The 15,140-nt window shown below is 49.3% G+C and overlaps 1 protein-coding gene across 1 annotated transcript; it reads left to right on the top strand.

The window, feature by feature from the left end:
• The first annotated feature begins 4,980 nt into the window (after nt 1–4,980).
• LYPD3 (LY6/PLAUR domain containing 3) lies at nt 4,981–9,483 on the top strand. The gene is made up of 5 exons (XM_055411066.2): nt 4,981–5,151; nt 5,904–6,035; nt 6,807–6,977; nt 7,228–7,389; nt 8,448–9,483. The coding sequence occupies exons 1-5, from the start codon at nt 5,067–5,069 to the stop codon at nt 8,972–8,974; spliced, it is 1,077 nt and encodes a 358-aa protein (XP_055267041.1). The 5' UTR covers nt 4,981–5,066; the 3' UTR covers nt 8,975–9,483.
• The last annotated feature ends 5,657 nt before the right edge of the window (nt 9,484–15,140 follow it).

Genomic DNA, 15,140 nt, shown 5'->3' on the forward strand with positions numbered 1-15,140 from the left:
TTCACCTGTCAGTCTTGGTAAATAATATACCATATGTTCCCTTTGCTTAGTCACCTTTCCCCACTCCACCCTACTCCTCATCATTTAGGTCATAACTCAGATGGTTCCTTCTCCAGGAAGCCTTCCCTGATTCTTCTGACTGAGTCAGATGTTTCCTCAGGGCTTCCCGTCCCAGCCCTGATCATTCCGCCTGCACCTTCCCCACTGGAGCCTTGACTACTCTGGGTCATCCGTGCTCATGAGTGTGTTTCATGTGCTGGGTGGGGGCTCCAGGAGGCAGGGGTTGACCTGTTTCCATCACTACAGAGTCCTTGGCACACAACAAAGGGTCCATATGCCAACTAGGTGTTGAGGGAATGTCTGATGGTTGAATAAATTGATGAGAGAGATGCTGAGGATGGGGTGGTGGTGAACAGGACAGACAGAACTTTTCACCTTTAGGTCTCACCCAAGGTGTCCCCTTGGAAAAGACCCTGATGCTGGGAAAGATTGAGGGCGGGAGGAGGAGGGAGCGACAGAGGATGAAATGGTTGGATGGCATCACTGAGTCAATAGACGTGAGTCTGAGCAAACTCCAGGAAATAGTGAAGGACAGGGAAGCCTGGTGTGCTGCAGTTCATGGTACGCAGAGTCAGACACGACTGAGTGACTAAACAACTACAACAGCAGCAACAAGGTGTCCCCTCCTTCAGGAAGCTCTCCTTGATCCCTGGTGGGCTTTCACAGTCCCTTGGGCTCCCCAGATATAACCTTGACCCCCTTAGGCTGTCCCTGTGTGGAATAGGCCTTTTCCTCCCTTAAACTTCTCTGGAACTAGGCTTTCAATTCTTCTGGTTCCCATCGCCTCCGGTCCTGGGTGTCCTATCCCAGGATTCCTTAGTTATCCTCCTGAAGCCCCAGAATGCAAACAACCCAAACCCCAGGCCTTTGGGGACCCCAGCTGTTCCTTGGCCTCTACCTCCAGGTATGAGATATCTGGATCTTTGGATTATTTCATCCCTCAGCCCCTCTGCAAACTGGGTTTCCTTACAGGGACCAGCTTCCCAGGCATGTGACTCATGGGGTTGACAGGTCCCTGTGTTCAGAAGAGCCCTTTTGGATTTAATCATCTGCAATTGCCATCTGGAAATTCTTAATTTTGCATTTGAATTTGCATTTTGGAAGTGAAGTCTGAAGGGACATGGAGCTTGATCTGGGGGGATTGGGGCCTCGGCTCAAACAAAGTCCCACACCTGTCATCTCCCACCTCCCTGGGATGGGTTCTGTCTGCCTTCCCCTCCTTGCTCCTGCCCTGTGACCTCTGCCATCCACAGCCCTGGCAGGGGCCTGGGAGCCCACAGGAGAGTCAGACACTTGTGTCTCCTACATCTCAGGTGGGGCACAGCAGCGGGCACCTGGTGAAAGGGGAACCCAGCAACCGGAATGCTTTAGTTGTGGGGCAGGGTCTCTAAAGACCTGTGAAGGTCTGTGCTTGTCCCACGAGTATCCCTGTGCACAAGGGAACATGACATTAGACTTTAGACCAAGGGAACATGACATATGGGGTTGGGAGAGATGGAGAAAGAAAGAAAAGTAGCATTTATTTAAATTTTTTTCCTTTGGTCATGCGATGCAACATGTGAGATCTTAGTTCCCACATCAAGGATGGAACCCACAACACCCCCTGCAGTAGAAGCTCAGGGTCTGGACTGGACTGCTAGGGAAGTCCCCAGTATTTCTACTTTAATACCTTTCATTACACTCTTTCCTGCCCTTTGAACCAGGTCCCCATATTTTCATTTTGCACTGAGCTCCGCAAATTATATAGCCGGCCCTGGCTCTGACCCCTCCTCTTCTCTGACACATCCCAGAGGGAGTGGGTCTGAGGGAGGCTGGGAACATCACCGGGCCCAGAGCCTACCCTTCCCCAGGGGACAGGAAACCCATAGTGCAGATGGCCCCAGGCTTGTCTGACGCCCTGGCATGACCTCCAGGGCTGGGGACCTGGTGCCTCCACACTGACCCCTCTGTTCATCTCTCTGGGAAACAGATTCTCAACCTGTTTGCATTGACCCCTGTGGAGGAGAGCTGGGGAGAGTCATAGAGTAGTTCTAAGTACAGATTCTGCGTTTAAACCTCGCTCTGGTCACAGGCCATGTTGCGGGGCGGGGGGCCGGCTGTCAGCACCCAGGATGAGGGCAGGCCTGAGCAAGAGGAGACTCCCCACCCTGGGTCCCACTCCCTCCCAAGACGCCAGCTCTTCTGGTCTGGCCAGTTGGGGTTCCTCCCTGAAACTCTCCCACGCAGCTGGGGCCTGCAGGGCCTCCTGCTCTGGAGCACACAATAATAATTGTGCTGTCGCCCTGCCTCACTCCATCCCTCAGGAGATAGGGGGTTTCAGACCCACTTGGCAAAGGAGGCAGCTGAAATCCAGAGAGGGAGATGGTGTGGCTGGAGGTCACAGAGCGAGAGGAGGGCAGAGGCAGGGGTAAAATTTTAGTCTGTCCGACTCCAAACTTGAAATTTTGTCCACTGCCTCGATCCACCACGAGAGACTCTCCTCTCTTTATTATAAGACACCTCAGAGGCTCAGAGAGGTGAAGACGCTTAGGTAGGGTCACACAGCAAACCATAAGTAGTGCTGAGATTCCAAGGCTGGGAGGCAGGAAGGTAGGGGGCAGTGCTGAATGACTTCACAGTCACTCACTTTCTCTCTCTGAGCTGCGGCGTGATGCCAAGTGACCCAGCCTAGGTGACTGAGGTGCTAGTCATTGTTGGCAGTGTGTGTGTTAGGGGAAGTACCCCATGGGGTCCAGGGAATGGATACAAATTTTTATGAGCACAGCCCCTATTTTCCTGCCACAGGTAAATCTCATCATCTATTAGTCAGGAGAAACAAAGGAAGATTAAAGCTGTAGCTTTAAATAATAATAGAATATAAACAGTATGTAATATACATAGTCACTTATATTAGTTTATATACGGGGATGTTTAGTCACTTTGTGGTTTGCCCAGAGTTCTTATTTGTTTCTGTGTTCAGACATGGGAGGCAGTGGTCCTGACTGTGTCTCCCTCCATCATGGTCTCAGTGAGGGCCTCATCTGCGTGGGTGCAGGGGTGGAACAGAGCACCCAGGCCTCCAACTCCCAGTCACAGGGTTGTTGCTGTCTTTCTCACCCGGGAGACGGCCCTGCTCCCTCCCTGGTCTCCTGCCCTCCTTTTCTCGCCCCTACTATAGTCTTTTTCATTTTTTTACAGAGGCCACAGTGGCATTCCACCCTTCCTTTACAGTTTTCTTTTTGTAAATACTGGAGAAGGAAATGGCAACCTACTCCAGTATTCATGCCTGGAGAATCCCATGGACTGAGGAGCCTGGTGGGCTACAGTCCATGGGGTTGCAAACAGTCGGAGATGACTGAGTGACTTCACTTTTCTTTTTTACTTTTTTTTAATACAGTTTTGTTTTTTTTTTTTAAAGATTTTTTCGATGTGGACCATTTTAAAGTCTTTATTGAATTTGTTACAATATTGTTTCTGTTTTTTGGCCATGAAACGTGTGAGATCTTAGCTCCTCAAACAGGAATTGAACCCACACTCCTTGCATAGGAAGGCAAAGTCTTAACCACTGCACTGTCAATAAAGACCCTCCCCTTTCCTTTTGGAAGAATAGTGTACATACAGTAAAGTGCATAAATATACAGCATATGGCTTGGTGATTTTTAAATATTTGTAGTTACATGTGTAACCACTACCCAGATGAAGACAGGAGGAGCTACTTACTATTACTCTTTTGGGGCAATACCTTCCTAAAATGACCCCAATTTCTATCACCATTGATTTGCTTTGCCTGTTCTAGAACTTTCATAGAAATGGAGTCACATGATATCTTTTATTTAAGACTTCTTGAGCTCAACATAAAGTTTTTGAGATTCACGTTGCTGCCCAGACTAGTTCAGTTCAGTTCAGTTCCGTCGCTCAGTCATGTCCGACTCTTTGCGACCCTGTGGACTGTAGCCTACCAGGCTTCTCTGTCCATGGGATTCTCCAGGCAAGAATACTGGAGTGGGTTACCGTTTCCTTCTCCAGGGGATCTTCCTGACCCAGGGATCGAACCCGGGTCTCCCGCATTGGAGGCAGATGCTTTAACCTCTGAGCCACCAGGGAAGCCCCTAGTTGGCCCATTTTCATTGCTGGGTAATTCCTTGGGTTTAGTGAATTCATTTCTTGAGAAGTTTTTGCATCATGTGCCAGACTGACATCAAAAAGCAAATCTGATTGTGTCCCCCAGATGTCGACCCCCAGAAACATTCTCCATCTTTCTTCAAATTAACTCAGATCTCTCTGCAGGGCTTGGCATGCCTGGAAGAGTGTGACCCCGCCTGGCTCTTGTGCCTTAGTTTCCCTCTCATTCCCCTCACCTTCTGAGCTCCAGGGACACTGCTCTCCTCTCTGCGGTTGAATGGTCCATGTTGCTTCCCACCGAGGGCTTTGCCATGTGCTCTGCCCCCATCCCGATCTGATTCACTGTTTCAACCTCCAAGTCTTTAAGATGATCAGGCAACTCAGTGATTTACATCTCCAGGGATGCTTCCTGATCAGCCCCCTGCTTCTAGACTCCACACCTCCTTTCACCTCCACTTCTTCCTTCATTGACTTGGCTGGAAATAACAATTTGGATGATTATTTCATTCATATCTTTCTCCCCCATCAGAAAGTGACCTCTGGGAGGACCAGCACTGGTTCTGTTTAGTCTCCAGCATCACCCGACCCCAAACCTGCACTCATTCAATATTTACTGGATGCTGAGCGTTGAGTGGACCCCTTCTGTGAGCCTCAGACCCCAAACACATAGACTTTCTCCTGGGAACTGCCAGGGAAACTTGACTCCCGCCCTTTCCCGCCTTGGCAGCTGTGGGTGACGACGCACCCAGGGGCGGGTGTCACGCCCCACAGCGGACGCTGATTTGGCCCGGTTGGGCAAGGCCAGGGTTGCCTGGGGGGAGGTTACTCATCCCGGGCTCAGGTAAGAGGGCCTGCGTTGGGAGGCGGCACACCTAGGGGGGAAGCCGAGAGAGCAGGACGGAACCATGGACCCCGCCAGGAGAGCAGGCTCCTGGGCAGTGATCTGGACTACTGGCTGGCTGCTCCTGCTGTCGCTGCTGCTCCCAGAAGGTGAGTCTGTTGCCAGAAAGGTGTGGAGGGGGCACCGTGGGAGCTCTAAGGAAGAATCTGCCCACCCCCACCCCACCCCCACCCCCCGAAGAATCTCCTGTCCTGAGCAGAAGGAGCTGTGGGGAAAATTCTTCCACCTAGAACAGAGGGGTTGTGGGAAAGATCACCTGCCTCGGTGGGGGAGGGTGTGCTCTAGGAAGGATTTGCTACCCTGGGCAGAAGGGACTGTGGAAACTTTCTTCCATCCTGAGTAGACGTCGAGGGTTGGGTGAGGGGTGGTGGGGAGGGATGTCTCACCGAATGACTTGACTGTGGGTAAAATTCTCCCATCCTAAGTGGAGAAGTGAAAGAAGGAGTCCCCCCATTTAAGTCAGGGTTCCCCCACCTTGGGCATAAGGGGCTGTGAAAAAGACACTCCCACTGTAGGCATGAAAGGGACACAGTGTATCTCCTGATCTCAGATTTGCGGCTACATTTTCCTTGTCCCTGAGGAGGGCATGCAATCCACTCCAGTATTCTTGCTTGGAGAATCCCTTGGGCAGAGGAGCCTGGCGGGCTACGGTCCAAAGGGTAGCAAAGAGTTGGACACGACTGAAACGACTTAGTACGCACACATTTCCTTATCTCCCTGCCCTGGAAAAGGATGTGCGGTACAGTTGCACGGGGGTGGAGGGAGTGGGAAGGACTATTTCTTCTTTGCGGGGGAGACTTCAGTTGGGATCGCTCAGTTCTACTTGCCTCTGCACCCCCAGGAGCGAAGGCCCTGGAGTGTTACAGCTGCGTGCAGAACGCAGATGATGGTTGCTCGCCCCAGAAGATGAAGACGGTGAAGTGTGCACCAGGCGTGGAAGTCTGCACAGAGGCTGTGGGGGCCGTGGAGACTAGTGAGTGGGACCTCCTGGTCCTTACGTACTAGCTTCCAGCTCCTCCATCCGGGCCCCGCCTCCTTATAGTCCAGCCCCTCCTTCTGACTTTGGCCACACCCACTCGAACGCACCCCCATTCTTCCCTTTCAGTCTGCAAGGGACTGGGCCTTTCAACACACCTACACCTTTAGGGCTTAGAAACGTGAGGACTGAGCGCCGCGCAGGGGTGAGGTGACCTGGGAGAATCCAGATCTGGGACCTCGTCTCCTTCAAGGGCACAGCCTGGCTCACTGAGATCTCGCTATCTCCTTCTGACCCTTCCAAAATCCTCTCCACCCCAACCAAGCCTCCCCCATCCAATGGGGCCCTTGGTGATGGAGACCCACCCTAGAGATACTCTCCTAGGGTCCCAAGGCTGAGGTTCCGGGTCCCTCTGACCCGCCCTTGTCTGAGGTCACAGCTCCTAGGAGGCTCCATCTATCCTGTGCCTTTTTCGTCAGTCTCAGGTTCTTTCTGATGTTGCTTTCCAGGTGAGACTCCCTGTGGTCGTGCCCTTTCTTATCTCCACTCTTGCCCCATCCCAGCTTTTGTGTACAGTATCTGTCAGCTTCTCTGTCCCCTCATACTCAGATCTCTCAGGTCTGCTGTTCTTTCCCCTCATATCTGCTCTTTCTGAACCCCCTCTCCCCGGTGCTCCCACCTTGGCCTGCCCATCTTCTGGGGCCGATCTATTCGAGGCCCCGCCCAGAGGCCCCGCCCCTCTGACCCCGCCCCCTTCCCTCTTCGCAGTCCACGGGCAATTCTCGGTGGCAGTGCGGGGCTGCGGTTCGGGAATCCCCGGCAAGAATGACCGCGGACTGGACCTTTACGGGATTCTGGCCTTCATCCAGCTGCAGCAGTGTCCCGAGGACCGCTGCAATGCGAAACTCAACCTTACCTCGCGAGCGCTCACCCCGGCAGGTCGGTGGGGGCGGAGCCACAGGCCCGGGGGCGGAGCCACGCCTGGGCCGAGCGAGCGGCTGGGGGCGGCCGCAAGCAGGAGGCGGGAAAAATCCGCAAGGACCGGGGGCGGGGTCACGCCCTGGGGGCGGGGCTAGAGGCCGAGTTGCGTGTCCGTCGAGGGGCGGAGACGTGGACTTGAGGGACCACGAGCAGGTCCGTGCTTCCTGAACCCCCTACACCGCTTCCTTCCTCCTCGCCCCCCTCGCAGGCAATGAGAGTGCCTACCAGCCCAACGGCGTCGAGTGCTACAGCTGCGTGGGACTGAGCCGCAAGGAGTGCCAGGGCAGGGCGCCGCCTGTCGTGAGCTGCTACAACGCCAGCGACCATTTTTACAAGGGCTGTTTCGACGGCAATGTCACCTTGACAGCAGGTGAGCGGAGCTCCAAAGCACCTGGCCTGCACGCGTCGTGGTAGCCTTTTCTGAGGCTTCATGGGTGGTAGGTAATAGTACCCCTTTACCCAAAGGGCTCCCTCACCTTCCCACGCCTTCTGGGAACCGTAGGCCTCAGTTGGTGGCTTGTCCTAGAGCATCATGAGAAATGCAGTCCTATTCCCAGGATAGCATGGGAATAGGAATACTTTTGTCCCAGAGTTTTGGGGGAAATATGTTTTCACAGAGGCTTGCCAGGTGCGGAGTGGGAGGATGTGCAATGGGAAATGTATTTAAGTCTCTAAGCTCCTGCCCAGGCATCGTGGGGAATCTAGTCCTTAAAACTCAAAGATTAGTGTCTCCTAATACTTTGTCCCACCCCAAAGTATTAGGAGAGATGTGGTTCAGCCTCCAGGTCTCTGCCTCAGGGAACCATCTGAGTTCTTCAAATCCCATCCTCTGCGAGGTGTATTATGGGAGATGAAGACCCTGATGCTGGAAAAGATTGAAGGTGGGAGGAGAAGAGGACGACAGAGGATGAGATGGTTAGATGGCATCACCGACTCAATGGACATGAGTCTGAGTACACTCTGGGAGTTGGTGATGGACAGGGAGGCCTGGCATGCTGCAGTCCATGGGGTTGCAAAGAATCAGACACTACTGAGCAACTGAACTGAACTGAGTTCTGACTCTCAGACTGAATTTTGGCAACGGTGGAGTCAGGGGAGGAAGAGGGAGGCAATGCTCTTCTCTTTCGTCCTGTTGAGAGGTGTTGTATCCCAGTTCAAACCTTTCTTCCAAAGCATTGTGGGACTTGTAGTTCATTCTACACATTTTTCCTCTTAAGTCCTATGGGAAATGTGGTCTACCAAATACAAAAGACAGTGGGACAGTGTTTCTCAAAGTGGGGCCCAAATGGAGACATAGGGATTAATGGATGCAGAGCCCTTCCGTCCCCTGTTTTGGATGTTCATGATCTCATGTTGCCCCTATGTTTCGTTCTGGCTGTGCCTACCCGCTACCCCAACCATGGACCTACCCGTGTCTCTCTCCTGCAGCTAATGTGACCGTGTCCTTGCCTGTCCGGGGCTGCGTCCAGGATGAGTTCTGCACCCGGGATTCGGCGACAGGCCCAGGGTTCACGCTCAGTGGCTCCTGCTGCCAGGGGTCCCGCTGTAACTCGGACCTCCGCAACAAGACCTACTTCTCCCCTCAATTCCCGCCTCTCGTCTTGCTGCCCCCACCTCGGTCCACCACCCTGGCCCCAACCAAATCTGGCAGTACTTCCACCTCTGCCCCATCCTCCACCGTCACCACCAAAGCTACCCCAGTCCCCACCACCACCCGCTCCACCACCAAACCCATCACCCCAGCTCGGACCAACCAGACTTCTCCACAAGAGGTGGGACGTGAGACCTTCCGGGAAGAGGAAGCTAGCTTGGCTGGAGGTGCTAGTGGCCACCAGGACCGCAGAAATATGGGGCAGTACCCCATTAAGGATGTGACCCAGAGTAAAGGCTCTGCGGCTCCTTGGGCGGGATGGATGCCTCTTCTATTGGCTGTGGCTGCTGGCGCCCTACTGTGAGCTTTTCCACCTCTTGCCCTACTTCCTGGGCCCTGGATACCTCCCTTTCTATTACTTCTTTTCCCACCCCCTGGACTGGGCTGGCCCAGCCCCTGTTCTCCCCAGCTTTTGCTGCACTGGTTTGCAGCTTTGGGACACAAAGTTACCGTTGTATATATATATATATCCTGCCGGGATGTTCTAGCTTTTTGAGGGCAGCAGCTGTATCCCCCGCATCTTTGTCTCTCCCTGGTGTCCTCCTGATGCTTAGGACAGTGGGAAGTCAGAGCCGTCCCAGAGAAGGAGGGAGAGATGGTAATAAGTTCTCGGTTCTCTGTTCCAGCCAACCTGGAATAGGAGAGGCAGTGGGGTTGAAGACTCTGCCCCCTGCCCCCCAGGCCCCTCCATCTTTGTGGGAATCATTTTTTTTTTTTGGCATCTTCTCTTTTCTAGACTGTGAGCTCCTCAAGAGCAGGGCCCGTGCCGTGTCTGGCACATAAAGGCTTCAATAAAAGTTTGATTACTTTGTATAGTGTTTTGTTTTAAAATTTAAAAAAAAATATTTATTTGACTGTGCCTGGTCTTAGCTGTGAGGGATCTTTGAGTTTCGGCATGTGGGATCTAGTTTCCTGACCAAGGGTCAAACCTGGGCCCTCTGCCTTGAAGGAGTCAAAGTGTGTGGAGTCTTAGCCACTGGACCACCAGGGAAGTCCTGTGTAGTGTTTTATAGGAGTTATTCCTAGTTCACTGCTGACACCACACTTGTGGGAAGTTGACCAAGGGTGGGAATGCCAAGATCGAGATAGAGAAACTGAGCTCCAGAGTTACAGCTCCGGGGGAAGTCGCGTTTGAACACCTTTCACCTCCTGAGTTGAGCAGCGCACGTGGGCTGGCCCACCCGGGGGGAGGGAGACCGGTGAGACCACTGAGCACTGTGGAGGAGTGAATGGGACTCCTGGCAATGCTTGGGAGCAGAGGGGAGTTTTGTTTCATGGGTTTACCTACCTTGCTGTCTATCTGGTTTCTTAAGAATCATTGCACAACACAGGGAATATAGCCAATATTTTTTTAATAATTGTAAATGGAAAGCAATCTTTAAAAATTATATAGGAAAAATTAGCCTAGCTTCACGATGAAAAGAAAAAAAGAATCATTCAGTGGCTTGGTCATGGCATCTCACCTGTCCGAAGGGCTGGCAGGTGCTGCTGTCAGTCTTTGCTTCCTGTTGGGAACTTGGGGCCTAAGCCTCACCACTGCCTTCTCCAATCAGATGAAAGGTTGGGGGGCCAGCGAGGAAAAGCCTGGCTTGGGAAGGAGAAACTCTGGCAGGCTTCCGGACTGCCTGACAGAGGGGGACCAGATGCGCGGATTAGTGAGATAGTAATACTGGGAATTCGCTGGCAGTCCTGTGGTGAGGACTCCATGCTTGCTTGCTTTCTTTTTTTGACTGCACCGCATGGCATGTTCCCCAACCAGGGATTGAACCTGTGCCCTCTCATTGGGAGTGTAGAGTCTTAATCACTGGACCACCAGGGAAGTCCTAAGGACTCTGTGTTTTCACTGCAGAGGGTGGGGCTTCAATCCCTGGTGGGGGAACTAAGATCCCAAAAGCGGTTTGGGGCGGCTAAAAAAAGTAATATTGCTGATATTACCATTCATAATAGGGAGTATGTGAGTTAATAACAATAGTTAATAGTGATTATTATAACGAAATAGGGAATAAGAGCCTGAGCAACAAATAATACCAGTATCAGTAATGGTAACTATAGTTGGGAATATTGGTCCTTTAAAAGAGTCTTACCAGATGCCAGGCTTGGGCTAAGGTTGTGTGCATCCATCTCATTTAATTTTTCATATAATTCTTAGATGGCATGATTTGGGGAAATGCAGGCTAAGAAAAGCAAAGTAATTTAACCCACAGCAAGTCATATATTTATTATGTACCAGGTAGTGGATTAAAGGCTGTGCTTGGATTAACATGTTTAATCGAACCAATCATCCTGTGAATTAAGTATTGTCGTTCAGTTGATAAGTCATGTCCAACTCTTTGTGAACCCATGGATTGCAGCACACCAGGCTTCCCTGTCCCTCACCATCTCCTGGTGCTTGCTGAAACTCATGTCCATTGAGTCAGTGACACCATCTAACCATCTTGTCCTCTGTCATCCCCTTCTCCTGCCTTCAATCTTCCCTAGCATCATGGCCTTTTCCAATGAGTTGGCTCTTCATATCAGGTGGACAAAGTATTGGAGCTTCAGCTTCAATATCAGTCCTTCCAATGAATATTCAGGGTTGATTTCCTTTAGGATTGACTGGTTTGATCTCCTTGCAGTCTAAGGGACTCTCAAGAGTCTTCTCCAGCAGCACAATTTGAAAGCATCAGTTCATTGGTGCTCAACCTTCTTTATGGTTCAACTCTCACATCTGTACATGACTACTGGAAAAGCCATAGCTTTGACTATATGGACCTTCGTTGCCAAAGTAATGTCTCTGCTTTTTGAATTAAATATTAATGAATTAAGTAGTAATCATCTGGTTTTTATAAGATGAGGAAACTATGCCCAGAGAGGTCGAGTAACTTACCTTATGTCACCCAGCTAATGGAGTTCAAGTTTGAACCCAGGCTGACCAGCTTTATAGAGCATGATCACAAGCGCTTTAACTTTTCCTTCAGCTTAACTAAACTTTAGATAGACTTTTCCTGCTTCTAAATCACTGTACTCCCTCTCACCCTCATCCCTTCCAGAATCCAGACAGCCTAACCACAGATGCCCCGACCTCCTGTTTCTTAGAGTGTGTACTTTAGAAGACTTGTCATCATAAATTGTTTGTCCTTTTGAGATGTATGCTTGTGTGCTAAGTCACTTCAGTCATGTCTGACTCTTTGCAACCCTATGGACTTTAGCCTGCCAGGCTCCTCTGTCCAAGGGATTCTCCAGTCAAGAATACTGAAGTGGGTTGCATATAAATCTCTAAAAGCCTCTTGCCAGTTTTCCAACCCAGGAACTGTCATTCAAAAGGACCTGGGATCTATCTCTGACTTCAGTGGGGACCTTTCTCCAAGTTGTGACTCTGCACCTTATCCTGAAGTTGCAAGAGTTTCCTTTTCCCTTGGGTGAAGACAATTAGCAAACAGAGATGACCTGCCACCCTTACTTCCCACCCTAGTTCTTAAAAACTCAACTGTCTGTGTTTTCAGCCAAGTTGAGTTCAGACTGAATTCTAGCCTCTGTTTCTTAATTGGAATGCCTTTTTTTTTCCTTCTATTTTTTGGCCATGCTGTGAGGCATGTGGGATGCACTGTGTCTTAACCACTGGATCACCAGGGAAGTAAACCTTATTGGAACATCTTTTTTTTATTATTACTCTTATCTAATTTTATTTATTTTTGTATTTATTTGGCTGCTTTGGGTCTCTGTTGCTGTATGTTGGCTTTCTCTAGTTGCGGCGAGAGGGGGCTACTCTTCAATGCAGTGCTTGGACTTCCTGTCGAGGTGACTTCTTTTGTTGCTGAGTGTGGGCTCTAGAGCACGGGACTGACAGTTGTGACCCCCAGGCTCAATTGCTCCATAGCATGTGGGATCTTCCCAGATCAGAAATTAAACCCACATCTGCATTGGCAGGCAGGTTGTTTACCACTGAGCCAAGAGGGAAGCCCTGGAACACCTTGGAATGAAGATTGTTAACTTATCCTGTGTGATTTTCGCTTTGACAAACAAGACCGAATAACCAGCGTGTTACACTCTTTAGAGGTAACTGAGTCTGTATTTTCCATCTTAGTAGTATAAGTCAGAGGAATCCTGGGTTTCTGAGGGTGCTGAGACTGGAAATCATCCTTTTATCACCTCTCATTCTGTGGGGGTGGGAGTTTTCTAATTTTTGGAAGATGTTCCAAATTTGGGAAGTGGGTGCTGATGGATAATATTTTTCAAAAAGTAAAATCAGCTCTTACACAGATCCAGGATGTCCAAGATTTTGTTTAACTCACTTATGAATGAGAGGACCCTTATGTAAAATGTTACAACCAGTTCAAAGGAGAATTCCAACAGCACATGCATATAGGAGATCGGGAATGCTAAAAGAACTGGTCAGTATTCAGAGAGAAATAGTCAGCTATAATCTGCCAGGCAGGAATATTTTGCATTGCTATGAGTTTATATCATTTTAGTATTACTATCATAGTTAAATTTTTTTTCATTTGTTTGGATGTGGACCATTTTCAAAGTCTTTATTGAATTTGTTACAATATTGCTTCTGCTTTATGTTTTAGTGATTTGACTGCAAGGCATGTGGATCTTATTTCCCCGACCAGGGATTGACCCTGCATCCCGCTCCCCTGCTGCATTGGAAAGCAAAGTCTTAACCACTGGACCTTTAGTAATTAAGATAACAGAAATTTATTGACTCACAGTTTGGACCATTGCAAATAATTTTTGTCTGGTGAAGAAAATAATTTCTGACAGAATGACTTCTGCCCAGTAAACAATAAAGCCCCAGAGAGTAAGGTTTTATCACCCTGTAAGACAAGAATTCATTCTGAAGCTCATTTTTTAAAAGAGTCTTTTTATGTGGACCATTTTTTTAAAAAATATTTATTCGATTTGTTTCAATATTGTTTCTGTTTTCTGTTTTTTTTTTTAATTTGCCACTGAGCATGTGGTATCTTAGCTCCCCGACCAGGGATGGAACCCACATCCCTGCACTGGAAGGTGAACGGTCTTAACCACTGGACTGCCCGGGAAATTTCAGCATTCTTTCTTTTGTTCACTAAATATACTTCCATCTGGTCTATAGGCTTTTATTTATATATCTTTATATTTGACTCTGCTGGGTTTTATATTTGACAGTGCTGGGCACTCAGGCACCTTTTTACAGTCGGGATTCCGGCTCTCCCCTGGCTGGCTGTGCTCCCCAGGTTCCCCACACCCCCCCAGTTTTCCCCACAGGAGAGCTATGTGGGGGCTTTCTCTAGTTGCAGCTCTAGTTGCAGCGAGCAGGAGGCTACTCCTCATTGTGGTGCTTGGCTTCCCATTGTGGTGGCTTCTCTTTGTTTCCAAGCACTGGGCTCTAGGTGTACGGGCTCAGCCTAGTAGCCTCGAGGCATGTTCGATCCCTGCTCATCTACAGGCTTTTGAATTAACTGTATTCCCTGCATTTAAATCTCAGCTCTGTTACTACTCTATACTAGTCTTATCATTTGTAAAGTTAGTATCTAAACTTTATGGAATTTGGGTCCTAATCAATAATAAGACATATCCCTATTACCCACAGAGAATCAGATAATCCCTGAGTGGGTCTGTTTTATGTGGTTCCCCTTTTATCTTATTTCTAAGTTTTAGACTATCATGGCCCAACAGAAGTATATTGCAAAACACACTTAAATTTCAGTTCAGTTCAGTCGCTCTGTCGTGTCCGACTCTTTGCGACCCCATGAATCACAGCACACCAGGCCTCCCTGTCCATCACCAACTCCCGGAGTTCACTCAAACTCATGTCCATCGAGTCGGTTAAATTACATATGTAAATAACAATTTTCTAGTATTCATGTTAAACAGGTAAAAAGAGAAGATCCACTTCTTTTTTATATGATCTTTATAGTTAAAAATTATTTTACAGTGCATACATATTTAATCTTGAGAGTCCCTTGGACTGCAAGGAGATCCAACCAGTCCATCCTAAAGGAGATCAGTCCTGGGTGTTCATTGGTAGGACTGATGTTGAAGCTGAAACTCCAATACTTTGGCCACTTGATGCGAAGAGCTGACTCATTGGAAAAGACCCTGATGCTGGGAAAGATTGCGGGCAGGAGGAGAAGGGGACGACAGAGGGTGAGATGGTTGGATGGCATCACCGACTCAATGGACATGGGTTTGAGTGGACTCTGGGAGTTGGTGATGGACAGGGAGGCCTGGTGTGCTGCAGTTCATGGGGTCACAGAGAGTCAGACACGACTGAGCGACTGAACTGAATATATTTAATGTTATCACAACAAAACAGTATCTCTTCTTATACCATATTCTGAACAGCAACAGAAAACTGAAAACCTAAATCCAGTCTTTGGAACCAAATCTGGGCATCAAAATGCCTTTTCCTCATACTCTCATGTGTGCCCCATTTAATACACAATGGAAGTTCTATTGTAACAAACACAAGAGCGAACATTAAGTGTATTTGTTGTGTTCTCTCT

The sequence above is a fragment of the Moschus berezovskii genome, chromosome 22, assembly GCF_049115385.1.
Source record: "Moschus berezovskii isolate FMDL1 chromosome 22, NW_MosBer_1.0, whole genome shotgun sequence".
Lineage (NCBI taxonomy): Eukaryota > Metazoa > Chordata > Mammalia > Artiodactyla > Moschidae > Moschus > Moschus berezovskii.